The sequence below is a fragment of the Anguilla anguilla genome, chromosome 9 (assembly GCF_013347855.1).
Source record: "Anguilla anguilla isolate fAngAng1 chromosome 9, fAngAng1.pri, whole genome shotgun sequence".
Classification (NCBI taxonomy): Eukaryota; Metazoa; Chordata; class Actinopteri; order Anguilliformes; family Anguillidae; genus Anguilla; species Anguilla anguilla.
Genome location: NC_049209.1, coordinates 4,482,508 through 4,499,957, shown reverse-complemented (window position 1 = coordinate 4,499,957; position 17,450 = coordinate 4,482,508). Strand labels below are relative to the sequence as shown.

General features: G+C 44.8%; 2 protein-coding genes across 2 annotated transcripts; both read right to left on the bottom strand.

Moving 5' to 3' along the window:
- Positions 1–455: 455 nt before the first annotated feature.
- endou2 (endonuclease, polyU-specific 2) lies at positions 456–5,339 on the bottom strand. Its single transcript, XM_035434189.1, has 7 exons — positions 4,984–5,339; positions 3,843–4,021; positions 2,948–3,053; positions 2,718–2,839; positions 2,430–2,542; positions 1,447–1,600; positions 456–820 (listed from the first exon to the last, which is right to left on the bottom strand). The coding sequence occupies exons 2-7, from the start codon at positions 3,942–3,944 to the stop codon at positions 569–571; spliced, it is 849 nt and encodes a 282-aa protein (XP_035290080.1). The 5' UTR covers positions 3,945–4,021; positions 4,984–5,339; the 3' UTR covers positions 456–568.
- Positions 5,340–6,632: 1,293 nt separating this feature from the next.
- Positions 6,633–15,360, bottom strand: rnf14 (ring finger protein 14). Its single transcript, XM_035435262.1, has 8 exons — positions 15,220–15,360; positions 14,241–14,403; positions 13,997–14,127; positions 11,114–11,662; positions 10,176–10,404; positions 8,586–8,758; positions 8,078–8,208; positions 6,633–7,654 (listed from the first exon to the last, which is right to left on the bottom strand). Exons 2-8 carry the CDS (start codon positions 14,389–14,391, stop codon positions 7,591–7,593), a joined length of 1,428 nt encoding a protein of 475 aa, XP_035291153.1. The 5' UTR covers positions 14,392–14,403; positions 15,220–15,360; the 3' UTR covers positions 6,633–7,590.
- Between the last annotated feature and the right edge of the window lie 2,090 nt (positions 15,361–17,450).

Here is a 17,450-nt window from a genome sequence, read left to right as displayed (position 1 = left end):
TTGTTCATAAAGGTACAATTTTAATTAAAATAACGTTTTTGAATACTATTTCCTGTATGAACATCAAAAGTGATATATAATTCAGATCATACAAATCAGTATAATAAATGCATGCCGGTACGTTGGAATGCAGTTATAGGCCTACTCAGAAAGTAAAAGCTCTCTCCAGTGTTTTGTTCCAGTCACCTGGATTTGCGAATTAGCACAATTCTCCAGCCAGGAGGCAGAACTAATTAGTGAAATCAGCTGGCTGAGTTAATGGGAGGAAGAAACACGTGGCAACACTTTTACTTTCTGACCTCGGGACTTTCCACCTCTGACTTTACTGGACATGTCATGCATAACTGACAGACAATATATATATGTCAGATAGGATGAAAGCACCTACCATGCTGTGTCTGGGGTGTAGGAAAACAGCGAATTTACCTGAAAATAAGGCAACGGTGCAACAGGAATGTTTACACAGTCTGACTTGTAAGGTTTATTGTGTTTTTATTGGAAAATAAAAAGACAAAAACAGTGCTTTTTCGACGCATGGCTGCGAGTTTGCCGTGAAGGCCGTGTCCGCTCAGTTGGTCTGGTATTTCACCAGGACAGGGTAGGTGGTGCCTATGTGCTTCTGGTTGTAGTGGTGGCAAACGATCTCCACCTCGTAGAGGCTGAAGGAGACTTTAACACGCTCGTTGGGGGAGGTGAGAAAACACAGGGTGTAGAGGGCAAACTCAAACTCCGGGCTGACTCCGATGAAGATGCTGCCTTTCGGTTTGATTCCATTCTTCCAGCTGAACTGCAGAGCCAGGATGTGTTTCCCCTCATCAGGCTGTTTCGACAGGGGGGTAAAGAAAAATACATTTAATTACTGCTACCAATCTGTGAGAAAGCTTATGTTTTTTAAAAAAAGGAACTTTCAGAGGAATAAACGCAGTCCTCAATCAGGAGTGACTGATGTGCAGAATGAACAAAGACTGTCAACATTCTCTGTTCGTGATGACACATCAGGTGAGTCACTTCGTCTTTGACCACGATTTCATAAAGCATAAAGGCTTTCCACAAGATGGTTCGCCACAATTTCTTCTTAAGTAGTAGGTGTTAAACTAACAGCGAACCTAGTTTACTGAGCTGCGTCTCACCAATACACTCTTCAGAAGAACAGCAACATGACATGACTGCACTAAGATGTTTATCTAATTATGCAGAACTAAATGGTTTTACCTTTATTTATTCTTTTCAATTTCTCATACTGCATTCATATATTACAGAGAGAAACAGAAAACTGTAATTTCACAAAAAAGTGTTAAAATTTACAGTATTTCTGTGTGAAGAATAAAGAGCTCCTAGATGCTGCAGAGGCATAGGAGACTCACAATGAGATGTCATTTCCATTCAGAATTACAGGTTTTTTTACTCAGTTTCATTCATTTATTTGCTCGCCCATTGTTTACTTACTTGTGGAGAGTTTGCGGTCACACTGTAGCCCTTGTAGTCGATGTGCCCCAGCTTCTCCTGCAGGTACAGCTGGATCCAGTTGTGGAAGCCGATGACGGTCCGGCCCCCTCGCGTCTCCCCGACAAAGACGTGTTCGAACCCTGAGGAGTCCGGCCTGGAAGACGGGGGGGGGGGGGGGATGTTGGGTTTGTGAGGCTGAACTGTCCCCTCAGGATTCCCTTGAGAAGGCAGGGATTCAGCCACAGCCCATTAAAAAAGCAGGCAGTTGTTCCTCCCGTCGTGGCTGCGATAGTGTCAGAAGGATGATGGACAGCAGTACTGTGCTGAACCAAATTTATACATGCTTCTGGCCACTGAGCAGGTGGCCTATTAGCAAAATAAGCTTATTTCACCATGAGAAAACATAGATTATTATGACGGGACTGAGTTTAATGCAACAAAATAGTAGCTGTGGTGGGTTTTTGTGCTTCTGTGCTCTGCTATATATTTAACCAACCTCAGACAATAAGAGTGCAAAGCATTATCTTCTCCTATACATTTAAGACCTGTAGATTTCGCATAACTACTAAATAAAAGATTTAAATGAAACCCTTCAGGATACACAATATCACAATGTTAAATTAGTAATAATGTTGTTATGGGCTGGTTTCCCGGGCATGGATTAATTAAGCCTAGTCTTAGACTAAAGGAAAAATTCTATGAAGATCTCAATTTAAAAAGGTTTTTAGTCCAGGACTAGGATTAATCCCTGCATGGGAAACCAACCATATGTCATATATTATAAATTATTGTAACATAGCATAACATGATGACAAGAACAGACCATTCAGCCCAACAATACTCACCATTTCCTACCACTGAAGTGTACATAGTGCTGGGCTTACTTGCAACTAGATAGCATCTAGCACCGTGTCCAGCCTTATATAACATTGTTACCTGTCTCCAGGTGCCAGATCAAGACAACACATTTGGGCTTAGCCTACCTGCTGGACCCTCTCCTGGTGTAAAGCTCAAACCAGATGCGATACAGCTGTTCCTTGAAGTCCTTAGTGTCATTGGGGGAAAGTTTCTTCTCTACCAGGTACTTGTGGGCAATCTGGGGGAAAAAACACACGCACACACACACGTACACACACACACAGGATTATCTCAAAACACTGGGATCATGCCAAAAGACTTAAAAACTACCCAAGTCCCACTTTTAGTCCATGCGTAGCTAAACTGGCTCGAGTTTCTTTCATTCTCACGGCGAGTCATGTCTGCGTCAGCACCTTCATGGTAGCCGTCTGTACGATGGAGTCCAGGAATTTGTGGTTTTCTGCTATTTCCTCTGGGGTCACGACCTCTGGCTCCCCGGTGTCACTCTCGTAGTTATCGAGGAGGGATATGAAGGCTGGAAGGGGAACCTCAGTTTAGTTTTTTTTTTTTTTTTTACGACCCAGGGGCAGAACCGCCCCAAACGCGTAGCGGACCATGGCGCTGTCACGCACGCAGAGCCTACCCAAGAAGGTCTCCTTTTTGAAAATGTTTTCGTCCACGAACGTGAAGAGCGGCGAGCCGGCCCTGTCGCTGCCGTCGTTGACGGACATGGCGTCCCCGGCTTTGCCCTGTCGGGGGGGGGGGGGGGGGGGGGGGGGATACAGGGAGGCAGGAGTGAAGAGCCGCCATGTTGTAAAGAGAGCAGGCCAACCGGCTGACTAGCAGTTCAGCACTTGACGTGCGTGTAATCGTTGCACCCGTTGCGAGATTGCTGTGGAGAGACACATTAGCAGGAGCTGTGTGCGGTTTCTTCCACACTCAATGCAAGCATGAACGTGGCTATTATCTGAGAATGATCTTAGATTCTGGGGTGCACAACTCCGGTCCTGGAGGACCGGTCTGCGTGCTGGTTTTTGTTCCAACCAATTACCTTAGTTTTAGTTGTTCTGACAGCTCTCTAAACTACGCTGGTTTACGCCAGTACTTAAAATCTTAAGACATACTTGCAGTCTGTGGCTGTAGCTGGTGCTTATACAAATGTCAGATCAAAATCCTGAAATGGATCGGACCCTGTCGTGCAACCCTGTATTAGATGCTGCTTTCTTCCACAATGGTGCCAAGATAATAGCAAAACTGTTTTATATCGCTGTTGGGTTTCAGTGGTGGTTAGTGAATAGCTGTACCAATGGGTTTTACAGGATCCAAAAACCATATATAAGGTTTTTAAAAAAAAAATATACAGACAGTTATAATGCTATTGTTTGCCGACAGCAATTTGGGGAAGTATGAAATGAAGACTTGTTGTACGTCGCTCTGGATAAGAGCATCTGCTAAATGCCTATAATGTAATGTAATGTAAAGACACATCTCGTGGCTGAATGCCCTCTTCTCCAGCACCAGTCAGAATGCCGCGCTACCTGCAGAGAGATCCGGTAGTCCTTCCCCGGCTTCAGACGATTTATGTCGTTGTCCCAGAGCTCCTGCACCATTGCTGACAGCTCGCGATCGCTTTCGTTCATGACGTGTCCGCACGCGCGTGTGTTTGCGTAGGCCGCAAATTAGTGTCGTGCTTCTCCGAAGTCTTCCTTGAATTCTTCTGTGAAACAAGGCGCCATCTTATTACATATTACATGACTTGGACCTATTCGCCACTCCATTTGACTATGTTAGATGGTATTTTCACAGCTGTGGATTGAATTTCAAATCAATTTGACATATATCAGTCACTCCTGTGTTTCCTCTAGGTATATGTTAATATATAATTTATAGCCATGGCTGTATACCCCATTGCTAGAATGGAATTTCATAGTGTAAACTAAATTAGAGTGATTGCACATAGACACATTACAGAATAGTACTCGGTTATTGATACTGAAATTTTACATAAAGCAATCATGAGAAATCATATTTCCAAATTCACGACAATCATAAATGTAATATTTGAGATCCTTCTTGAAAATTGGCTTGATGACTGTCTCTCAGATGACAGTAACGGTCAAATTTCTAGTGTGCCATATGTTAAAAGTGTTGAGAAAATCACACATCTTGTCTGTTACATTTCACTTGACAGAATGGCAAAATGCCACTCTTATATACCTAAGAAAGGAGGTGTAAAATGTTCCCAGTTTAACCAAGTAAATAACATCACAGTTTTAGTAAAATCTTCAAACCATGGCCAGCCTTCTAAAATATGCAGGGCTTGAGCCACACGGAGAGTGACTAGTCTTTACAATTTGTATTACAAATAAGCACAAAGTTTATCTCAAGGTCAAACATTACTTTTATTAAAACACGTTCTTTCTGAAATACACCGAACAAAGAAAAAAAAAGCAATTGTGTGTACTGCCTTTGAAAAAGATATTCTGTATAAAAACAGGTGACTGAACTGTTATGTTAACCTGTTTTGTTTACTATGGCAAAAAAACCTCTTAGAGAAATAAAAAGGCTGTAAAAAAAGGCAATATAGATAAATCCAAAGTACCCACCATAACTCTATAGTTAATTATAAAATTAGAATTTTACGCCTATTTATACTATCTATACCAGCTTCACACTGACCTTTTGCTCTTCTTTTGCCGTTTTTTCCGTTGTTTTTTTCTTAGCCGATTTTTCCGTCAGTTCAGAGCTGCAGTCGACCGCGATCCCGGAGCTGTCCGCGAGTGAAAACCGGCCAGTTTGAAACGCGCACCGTTATTCGCGTAGTAACTGAAAAAGACACGGGGGTGCTCCTACGCCACGAGGCCGAACAGAAACCATTTTTAAAGGGTTGTCCCATGTCAGCAACTCTGGCCAAAGGGATTAAACTGCGTGTAGTGCTTTTTAAACCTCTCGCTACAACACGGACTCAGTCTTTGTTTCCCTGGCACGGCATTGTTCGTCTCTGTCTCCGCTCTGCCTCCCCAGCCCAGCCCCCGCATCTCCCCCACCCCCCGGCATCGCCCCCGACAGCCCGCTCTAGGGAGTGCAAGTGCGGAGCGGGCCTAGTCATTAAAAAGCCATTCATGGCGACATGAATATAACCAAAAAAAAAAATTTATATAAAAAAAAACCTCTGGCAATAGCAGGGTTTTTTATTGAATGAAATCAGGAGAAGCTGAACCTTCAGCACAGCACCCACATCCCACCCACAATTTCAACCCACAGCTAGCCAGCAGTGGGTGATCAGCCTCTCTTCCGTCACTATAGTAACAGCCAGCTTGGTAGATACAGTAAGCAGGCTCTCCCACCCCCCACCCCCCCCCCCACTGACATATTTAAAACATGGTCTCTGGTGTGACGCTCCCCACAGACATGCACGAATCACACAGGTGCTACAGGAAATCAGCACCCATTCGAGCAGCCAGTGCCTGAAATAGGCTTGTTCAGACTCCGAAAAAAAAAAAAAACAGAACGGAAACAGGGGGACGACACTGACAACGTCCTTTAACTCCCTGCAGTAGTTGTTTTTTTTTTGTTGTTGTTTTTTTTTTTATTACTTGACGTTGCAAAACATAGCAAAATCAACCAGTGCGTTAACCAGGCCTGAATGAACCATACCCATTCTGCCGTCCTGACCCCGACCCTAGAGGGCAGGGGGTTCACATCACCCACCACGTAAAGGGCAAAATCTCTGTTCGCCCAATACAATAAAGCTACCTTCTTAGCACTTTTTTTTCCCGTTGCATTTTTAAACCCCCTATTGACAGCTGATTTGTGAGTGGTTTCCCTCAGGCAAAATGTGTCATTTTCCAACAAAACCGCTCAAAATCCTCACGAACGCTATCTCGGTGAGATCCAGCCCACCAAAGGCCCGTTGTTAGGTCCTTATTTAAAACTATCCAGCCTCGGCCATGGTCCTCAACCACTAAGTGGACTGACGGCATTCTTAGTCAGGGTGTGGGCTGCCCTGCTTCTCCATTTACATTAGGTTGGTATTAAACGTTAAGAAATGTTAAGTCTGTTGGAGCTCTATAAATCTCTAGTGGTAAGTCAAAGAGTGACTTTGCTAAATCTGAGCTGCAAGCTTGAGACTACCATTGACATTTTATACTCATAATTTCCAGGCTCTATCCACTCAATTCAAGGTAGGAAGATTACATGTCACTGGGAAATCCCCAACAGAATCGCAGAAAGACCTGACTTCACGAGGCTATAGTTTGTACGTCTTTTTTTTAATCACGTATACTGCATCATGTACTCATAAAAAATAAAACCACACACACAAGCAATCCTTTTCCGGCGTCAGTTGCCAATTTATTTTTTGGTAACGCACGATAAACATTCCTAACAGTTCTTTACTGACAGTTTTGCAAATCATATATAACAGTATGGATTCTAAACTAAAAACATTCCATTGGCGTTTGATGGCGATCAAACATGTAGCATTTTGGAAAAGCTTTATTTACACTTTCCACACGCCATGATTAAATGTCAGTTTCAGGACCGTTATGGAGGATGCTATTAGGCATAGTATTCGAGAGTACATCAAGAAAAACGACGTACGGCAACCTTCCTGTGAATTCTGTCAGTTTTGAATAGTAATAGTGAGCAAATAGTGTCCTTTTTGTTTGAGAGAATGTAAAAAAAAAAAAAAAAAAAATTAAAAAAAATACAACATTTCTCCACTAAACAGGTTGTTTTACAAGATCCAGGATAACAAGAGCCCTTCACTGCTATCTAGTCCGTAATCCACAGCACCGTTTCCATGGCCACAGAAAACAGGCCTGTGAAACTTCCAGACCTGTGTGTGCAAAGAACGGGACAGGCCCCTCCTTAAAACCGAGCCTGACTGAACACTTGGCATAGCCAAAAACAGTATCTGGGGGAAAGCGAACACCCCTTGAACCCTGAACGTTACAAGACTTTAGAAGTCCTCTGGGAAGAGAAATATCATACTCATAGGGCTTCCATACACGACATGGTCCAATCCATCATTCGTCTTCCTTCAAAATAAACATTAATCTGATAAAAACATTACTGACGAATGCTGAAGGACTACAGTCAAACCTTTAACAAGCGTTTGTGTTTGGCCTTTTCTGTTTTTTTTCTTTTTTTTGTTTGTTTTGGTAGAGTACCACTGCTGATTATAACTCATTCAAAATTCAAATTCATTGGAAGATTGTGTGGGTCGTGTGAAATAAGGTGCTGAGAGCGAGATCGCGAGGGGATCATCGGGCGTACGTCCGATTAATCATCTTCATCACTCCAGAAGATCTCATCGTCGTCTTCAACATCCACTCCTTGGAACAGCCTAAGATGACACACAAACACATACACACAGAATGCATTTTACATCACCTTTTCTGACCATTAATCATTCTTCGTCTTCCCCAAAAGCCGTCCTACTCGACCGCTATAACAGTGCTTGCATGTGCAAGTGCAACCTAACTTGCTGATATCTCTTATCTCATGACCCAAAAAGTAAACTCGCCCATACGCAAAATGTGTTTCACAACAGCCTTCTGAGCATTAAACTTTATTTCTCTTCCCCAAAAACCCATCCTTATATATATAAAAAAAAAATTAACAAAATAGTGCTTACACTGCACATGCACCCTAACTTGAAACCTCCACCTCATAATCAGGAAGGAAACACACCCACCCATACACACAAAATGGCTGTTACAAGCGCAACCTAAGCTGAGAGCTGCAGCGAAGAGCAGGGGCGACTCACTGGTTGTAGCAGGGAGACGAGGAGTTGTTGAAGTGGCTGTAGGGGTTCACTCGGGTTAGCAGGCTCAGGCACAGCCAGCAGAAGTACTGATTGCAGGACGTGCACGTCATCTTGTTACAGCCGTCTACCTTCTGTAAGGAAATAAACGGGAAAAAGTGTTACACTGGCCAGACGCTAAAGAGATAACGAGATTGGGGCAGTGTCCAAAATCAGCACCCTTCCGCACTATTGAGTATGCTTGTTCAGTACACTGGATGAGAAAATTGTTAAGTAGGCAAAATTTTCTATATGTAGTGTACTTAAAACCTTCGAAAGTAAGTACATCATTTGTGGATTTTAAGTACACTACATTTACATACTAAACAACTTTCTCGTCCAGTGTACTCAACTTATATACTTGATAGTAGGCAAGGAAGCCATTTTGGACACGGCCAAGGAGTCAATCCGAAACCCTTAAGGGTGAGAGTGCCAGCCCATAGGGCAGGTGTAGGTGTAGCAGGTACAGCACCTGTATGTTGGTGCCACAGCGTGGGCAACCCTTGCAGTTCTGATCCAGCCACTCCCTGCTGAAGGATTCCTCCACCGCCTTCTGGATCACCCTCTTCCCGAAACGCTGTTCCAAAAACTTCTTTGTCTCGTCACTGGCCGACACGTACTCGTCCCGCAAACTTCGGAGCTCATCTGCATTTGGGGGGGGGGGGGACAGACAGAAAAGCCCATCCCAGTCAGGGAAAATGTCCACCCGCCCCGGTCAATTACAACACTGCCAGTTCTAATCTCCATCCTGATCAAATGAATCCAGTCTGTGATGGCTGTGAGAACGTGTAATCAGTTTCATATATAATCAGTTCAGCTTATGGATGTAAACGGGCACAAAACTCGCCGGTGTGACATCACAAATATGTGATTAGAATGTTCTTAACTGAGCATTCTAATGCTGATGTCACAATCACTGCTGGTGACTGAAAGCAGTGGGGTTCTAGAACACTGACTTAGGATTTTGAAAAAAAAAACATTTCATGACCTACTTAACAGAGGCAGCCACGTGGCCAAAAACACACTGAACTTTCACTGCAAGTGTCCCAAAAAGGATTTGTGACCCAAGTCTCACGTACACGCCAAATATCGCTCCTCCACGCGAAGTCTCAGCGCAAAACCTCAGATTACTCTGAGCTGTGCCGCCAAACTCACAAGCAAAGTCCCGACAGGGAAATATTTACCCCATTAAAGCGAGGGAATCAGCAGGTGACCTGACCTTACAGGATAATTATATACATGTAAATTCATCAGACGAGTGAAAGTATGGACACAGCTACGTATTCTGGAGCATGGGACAAAATATATAGGGAAGCCAGCCCCCCCCCCCCCCCTTCCCCCAACATATTTTGTAGGACCTTAAAAATAATTATACCCTGTAGCCTGGGCCTCCCTCAGGCCCCCAGGTCTGGGGCAAAGCATCCCAGTTGTCCCCCCATGGGTGCCCCAAATGTGTAGAAACATTTGACCCAGTTACCGGCAGTGGCCCTACGGTGGGACAGGCCATGGAAACCACACTGCAGAGGGTCAGGGTTAGGATTAGGATTAGGATTAGGGTTAGGGTTGACTCATTTGACCCCGTTACCTGCAGTGGCTCTACAGTGGGACAGCCCGTGGTAACCATGCTAATAGATGATTAGGGTAAGGGTTAGGGTTAGGATTAAGGTTAGGGTTAGGGTTAGGGTTGAATCGTTTGACCCCATTACCTGCAGTGGCTCTACAGTGGGACAGCTCGTGGTAACCATGCTTATAGATGATTAGGGTAAGGGTTAGGGTTAGGATTAGGATTAGGATTAGGATTAGGGTTAGGGTAAGGGTTAGGGTTAGGATTAGGATTAGGATTAGGATTAGGGTTAGGGTTAGGGTTAGGGTTAGGATTAGGATTAGGGTTAGGATTAGGATTAGGGTTAGGATTAGGATTAGGGTTAGGGTTAGGGTTGACTCGTTTGACCCTGTTACCTGCAGTGGCTCTACAGTGGGACAGCTCGTGGTAACCATGCTTATAGATGATTAGGGTAAGGGTTAGGGTTAGGGTTAGGGTTGACTCATTTGACCCCGGTACCTGCAGTGGCCCTACAGTGGGACAGCCCGTGGTAGCCGCGCTTGCAGAGGGTGCAGAAGGCGTACTGGCAGGACGAGCAGATCCCCATGGTGGTGTCGGGCTCCACCATCACAGCCGTGCAGCACATCTGACGGGGGCAGTACACCACGTCCGCCATGAGGTCCAGACTCGACTGGAGCAGGAGGCGGTCGTACCGCGCAAACAGCTCCTCCCCGACCAGGAGCTTCACCTGGATCCCAAACCCAAAAAAAACCCCCCCAAAAAAAAAACACATTAATACTCATTCATGAGCATATCAACAGGTCAGAGTGGACCTGGGGTGTCCAATCTTACCCGAAAAGAGATGGTGTGGGTGCAGGTTTTGTTTTAGCCCACTGAGACACCTGACTGTACTTCTCAAGGACTTGACTGAAGACCATGATTAGTTAATCAGTTGAGTCAGGTGTGGTAGTGCTGGGATAAAACAAACACCTGCACCCACACCGGCCCTTTTAGAAAAAGGTAAGAGTGGATGTCCCCTGGAGTGGACACACCTGGCGCACATCGGCGGTACAGAGATGGGCGTGGGGGCGGCAGTGTAGCATAATGGGTAAGGAACGGGCCTTGTAACCTAAAAGGTCACAGGTTCAATTCCCAGGTTGGACACTGCTGTTGTGCCCTTGAGCAAGGGCTCTACTTAACCTGCATTGCTTCAGTATAAATCCAGCTGTATAAATGCCTGTAATGTAAAATCTGTGCAAGTTGCTCTGGATAAGAGCGTCTGCTAAATGCCTGTAATGTACTTTAATGTAGGTGTACCTGTGTGGGTGTACCTGTGTGGGGGTACTTGTGCGGGTATACCTGTGCTGGTGTACCTGTGCGGGTGTACCTGTGTGGGGGTACCTGTGCGGGTATACCTGTGCTGGTGTACCTGTGCGGGTGCATCTGTGAGGGCGTACCTGTGCGGGCGTGGCCACGGAGGTGCACTTGGGCTGGGGGCAGTTAAGGCACTGGACGTTGCCGTCGCGTATCTGGATCTGGAAGTACTCGCCCAGGCAGGCGCGGCAGTACACGTGCCGGCAGTCCTGGAAGAGCAGGCAGCCGGAGCCCAGCTTCTCCGAGAAGCAGATGCCGCAGCAGAACACCTTCCCGTCGAAGACCTTCTGCCGCTGGGCCTCGTCGAAGTCCAGCAGCTGAGGCAGGACGTTGGCGCGCGGGTCCACCTCCGCCACCGCCCGGGGGTCCAGCGGCGGCTCCGTCCCGCCGTGCCCCGCGGCGGGCGCCCCCCCCGGCGCCGGCACCGGCGCCGGCGCCCCACCCGGCTTCACGTCGGCCTTGTTCCGCTTCCGCTCCGGGAGGGCCTTGGCGGGGCCGGCGATCTCCAGCGGGGACGTGATGCACAGGAAGCCCAGGACGTCCTCCTTGAGGAACTGGATCCAGGAGAAGAGGACCACGCTGCCCTGGCTCTCCTGCCAGAGCTCGTCCAGCCGCCGGCACAGGGCGCTCAGCTGCAAGACACGGACGGCGAATCGTCGACTTTATATTTCACTCGTACAGGGCCCTGTCTCTCAAATCACAGCCCTCAAGGTCCACGAACTGCTGGTTTTCCACCCTCCCTTTACCTGGGAGTCCTGTGTGAAGACACCTGGCCAAACAGTAGCACTAATTGTTCAGTTAATTACCTGGGGGAAAAGAAAACCTGGGCCGGATTTGGATTCAAGGTCCGGATTTGAGTATCCATGGTATAGGGCTTTTTACGGAGACACGGTCTCAGAGATGCTTCACAGAGAGAAAACAGAAAAATGGAAAATTGGGCAAACACCAAGCCTGAAGCCCCCCAAAAAACAAGCTCCTTAATGAGAAGAAAAACACTCAAATCTCAGGACCTAAATGCCAGGAGCAGTCCGGCGACAGAGAGGAACCCATCCTCCACTGGCCAGCCTTGGTGTAATAGTAAAGACAATCTTCACAGGAACCCAGGCTCACTGTAGGCCTACCAGGAGCTCTCTACAGAGCTCTACGCTAACATTGTTTTCCCCAAGAAGCACATGTGTTCCTAAGGTGAAAGATTTTGAAAGACGTGCTCCTAAATTACTTTTTTTCAGTTAGCACACATCAGTGTTCAGGACCAAATGTTCCTAAAACGGGAGCACTGTAGAACCCTGCTCTACATACAGAAACATCGCTATCAGGCTCCCACGCAAGAGATCTGGGAATCTCACACACATTGGGCAGAAAACTGACACCAACTGAATGACACCACACCAGCTGGTGCGTGCCTTCACTGTACAGGGTGGTTCGCAATCTTGCACCGAGCGGTTCTCAGGAAGTCAGCAACAGGGTTGAAAATAGCAGTCCCAAACGCAGTAGCAGTTTGAGTCGTTCCAGGTAGAGCAGAATCTCGGACAGAAGCCTCCATTACCTACGCAACTGAATAAGCTTAACCCTTTAAGGGTGCGAGATCAGAAATATGTTATTGGATGGACTGTTCTTAGTGTAGCAGGTGTAGCTAGGCTAGTTCGCCAGCGAAGCACAGCAAAGGTGCAGTAAAGGGAACGTATCGTAGCAGGTTACCGTGACAACACTCTCTGGCAACGCAACCCTCAGATTCAAAAACAACAACAACACTGCCCTTGGCTAGGGGTGATTTAGCCTTCAGCTGACTGGTAACGTGTTTGCCTTAAAAATTGATGGACGAGTGAGATGACCAGGTTAAAATTCCACCTCAGACTCAGGCAAATCTCTTCGTTACATTAACTGAACGGTCAAATGCTGACGTAATAATCACTACTGGTAACTGACAGCAATGAAGTTCTAGAAAAAAAATTTCAAAAAACGTGCTTTTCAAAGGATTAAAACCGACAGAATCAGCAGGTACTCATTGTTGAGGGCCTTCTGTCAATCACCTTGATGCGAAAAGGTGAGCATTAAAAGGAAACAAATCACAAATTCCGTTAATAAAAAATGGAAATACATTTGAAATTTAGACAAAGGAAAGTCACAACAGAGTTTGGTACAAATAAGAGCAGAACATAGTTTTCTCAAAGGGGCCAAAGATAGCAGGTCATTCGGAAATGAGATGTAGGCCTATCATCTGAAAAGCATACATAAGAGAAAAGTTCTAATGAGATCTCAAAAACAATTACAAAAAAGGTCTGAAGGACAAACTTCCATTGGCTTGCCTCAGGCTAGTTCTGGAAGCCTAAAATTGTTCAGAGCCACTGTATAATGGTGGCATCACCCTTAAAGTACCATCTTCAAACTAGTTTTTCTAGTCATTTGCCTTTAGAAAGTAGGCGGGGCTACAATAACAGCTATGCTCTTCATGCAAATTATGTAAATAAACTAACACTTTAAGGCATGCAACATAAATCCTAATTCATATGTTTTCTGATGCAAATTATGCATGTTTTCTGAAAATACAGCGCAAGACATTCACAAATCGGTTACCATATGTAGGTTTTAGAAAACACATGCAGAACAACCATGCTGGCTAGTCTGTGTAAGCTTATTTGAAAAGCCTTCTATATTGCACAACACTGCCCTGTCATACAACAACAATTTAGGATAAAGAGGCTCAACACTGCAGAGAGTTGGGGGGTTGTCAACGAGGTAAGTTATCTTGGCAGACGTGGAAAGTAAACCCTGGCCTCCCACCATTCTTCCACAAATATTCACTAACTAACTTATCTGGCTAATTCATTAATCCCACTACAGGAAGTAGGTTGTACCGACTTAGATGGCTACCACTCAAGATGCGCACCTTTTCCTAGTTAAACCTGGAATGGTAGCAAAAATTCACCGGTAATGTCATGTCCATCACACCTGCTGGTCTGTCTTACCTGCGCCCTGGAGAGCCACTTGGAGCTGAGTGTGTACTCGGGCGGAGAGGTCGATGGGTAGTCCGGCGGGAGTTCGAAGTTCAAAACCAGCGGAGGTAGAAAGGACACGTCATGTTCAGTTTGTTTATCCCCTGTCAAAAACGAGGAGGGGAAAAAACATGGATAAATTGCAAATTTTGCAGAAACGCATATGCACTGACATAAGCAGGTAACGCTACAAATATTTAAATCAGAAAACGCCCACCTTTTACGACGATTTTAAAATCCTGAGGCAGCTCCAGGCAGATTTGGATTTCACCTCCCTGAGCAGACTCGGCCCGGCGGAACTCCTCCTCATCGTAAATGCTCGCTAGAGCCAGCAACTCATCTTCCTGTTCTTCCTGATCCTGCGACATTGATTAGCATTCCTGAAAAATAACACAGTCGCACAGATCAGTGGACGTGTAGCAATCCATTACTGAGACCAATGTCGTACTTTGAGTCAAGATAAGATGGGTCATTATTCGCCAATTAAACACGGTTATTACTCTGAGAATATTTCAAAATTTAATCCTGTACAAAATCAGCTCTGATCTGGTCCACACCATGACGTAACTCGGCGAGAAGTACTTTGATGTCAGTTACAATGTAACCAATCTCTGAATGTGGTAGATGATTAGTTTTTAGTTTTACAAAGCAAAACGTTTGCTCGTTTCAAATGCTCTGTATAGCCTACTGCTATTCCAACTACATGCGTATTTATCTTCCTAAATTGCCAAAACGCAGATAAATGCATAAACAACAACGTTGTCTAGATAAGTTAGCTACCTAGCTATCTAAAAATAGTCATTACAAAACATCACTTACGTTATGCCACTATTTCAAACTTAGCATTCTACTATACTAGCTAACATTTACTAACTGGACAGTAAGCGAATAAGACTCGTGAAAGAGGGACTCGCAAGTTACATTAGCCTTTTCTAAAAGTGATAGCTATCTGCCAAATGCTAGTTTGACAGCATGTTATTATTTCCATGGTATCTCCCCTAGCAGGCTAGCTACCAAGTTGGTTAGGCCCGGGCGTTTTATAATTAAGTCTTAAGGACACAAAAAAGTACACATAACCGTAGAGCGAGTGTTGTTGTTTACATTTTGGCCTATACGATTCACAAAAATATGAGACATAGATAACGTTAATGCTTTTGAGAAGTGTGACATTAAGTTAGCAGATGGCCCACCAATACCTTGCTCCTCCGCACCCACAGGAAGACGGCTACGATGACAGGGGACAGGCTACTAGGCTAGCCGGCTGAGGAGCGCACTAAAACTGAACGGAAAACAACAGACACCCCTCTACTGGAAAGCACCGTAAAGAACAGCCGCGGTCGCATGTACTTCCCGCAGTTGATCCGTTGCGTTCTCAGGCGTCATCAGATTTCATCTGTATTTTCTTTAATGATTTATAATTTCGTTTTAATCATTTAATCATTTGCTGATTTGTTCATAATTGGCTACCAAAAGCAGTTTTTGCAATACTTTCATTTTGTATTTCCTGACAGTCGCATAATGCAACATTACTAGGTATGGGGGGGGGGGGGGGGTTTGTTGCAGAATCCTGTTGGTCTTTTTACTGCTAAGGCATAATGCTTAAAACTATTATTTCCCACATGTAGAATGTTATATTTAGCAATGAAAAATTGCATTTGCCAGGTCAGAATATCTGTCCAGTTCTGGATTAATGTTTGAGTATTTTAGTAGCTACTGAACTGCTAAACGTCCAGGTTCTGTAATGTGCAAATGTATTGTTACTAATATCATTTTCAAAGGTAATTAATGTAAACAAGATTGAGCAGACTGATCCTAAAGAGACACCTAGCACTCCCACAGAAACTTTCTCAGATATGATACTTTGTGATCTTCCCTGAATCCAAATGCAATCCTACTCTAAAACATTTCCTGCAATTCCGAACAAGGCACACTCATGCCATACAATTTCGCAAAGTTTGAATGTGTATAGCAGTGGTGTCAAACTCGTGCCATGGAGGGCCGTGTGTATGCAGATTTTCATTCCAGCCTCAGATCTTGATTATATAATTAGTTAAATTATTTGCTGAATTAGGGATGCAGGTTTGTGCACAATGGTGACCCGACGTCTATGGTGACCCGCATTGTCTAAATAAAAATTTTCTTATATTCTGTGCTTCAATGCAGTTAAACGCATATGGCTGAATGAGTAATTGGACTCAATTAAGGCAGCATTAATTGGTTGGAATGAAAACCTGCATACACACGGCCCTCCATGGCACGAGTTTGACACCACTGGTGTATAGCTTCAGCCCTGATTGAGACCAAACGATGTATAGCTTCCTCAAAGTGTCCAGAATGATCTCCCTTTGGAAATCCTTTCAGAAATATGCTTTAATTTGTCCTTTCTGATAAATAGTAGGATTTAATGCAGGAAGCCAGCCAGCCAAACCAGCATACCTGCAATTTTACCATTTCAGTCCCTACTTTTTTGTTATTGGTAATATGCAGTTTGAAAGTTTTATTGAATTTAGTCCAGATGCCCCTGCCTTCGCCCGCAAAATTAAAAATTAAAAATTAAAAAAAAAAAAAAGAAGAAAAATACAGGAAAGCGGGGCTGTCCGTGTTTTACCAGGGCTGCTCAACCCTGTTTCTGAAGATCTACCATCCTGTAGGTTTCCACTCCAACCCGGAGGACGGAGTGTGGCACAGTGGGTAAGGAACTGCGCTTGTAACCGAAAGGTCGCAGGTTCGATTCCCGAGTAAGGACACTGCCGTTGTACCCTTGAGCAAGGTACTTAACCTGCATTGCTTCAGTATATATCCAGCTGTATAAATGGATACAATGTAAAGTGCTATGTAAGTCGCTCTGGATAAGAGCGTCTGCTAAATGCCTATAATGTAATGTAATGTAACCCAAAGGGTAAAGGTGGAATGGGGACAGAAGTTGGAATGGGGAAATGAAACCTGAGAGTTTACACATCGGATCTTTAATCTGATTGGTCATTGCACCATCTTCCTTATCTCTCCGATGACTCCACAGGCTTGCCTCGCGTGGCCAGCTATCCCAGCATGCCTTGCGGACACAAAGACTCAGCTCTCATTGAAAATGGAGGCGATTGAGAACTTGCTTCTCGTCGGAAGATGTGTGGCTTTACCCTTAACAAAGCACACCTCATTCAACAGCTATAGATTTTGAAATGAAAAAATTCTTGGTTTTCCAGGACAAGAGGAAAAACCTGCCTTGAAGTATTGGGAAGGAGGACAGTTTTCGACAAGGACAAGAAGCGGTTTGGGACAAGGACAGTACATGAGACTTGAAAAGCCTCCCTGAGCCAATCAAATGGCAAGTAGAGTGGGGAACCAATCAGAGGTGGAGAAATCCAGGTTCAGAAAGTAAAAGCACTCCCCAGTAGTTCGTTCCAGTCACCTGGATTTGCTAATTAGCACA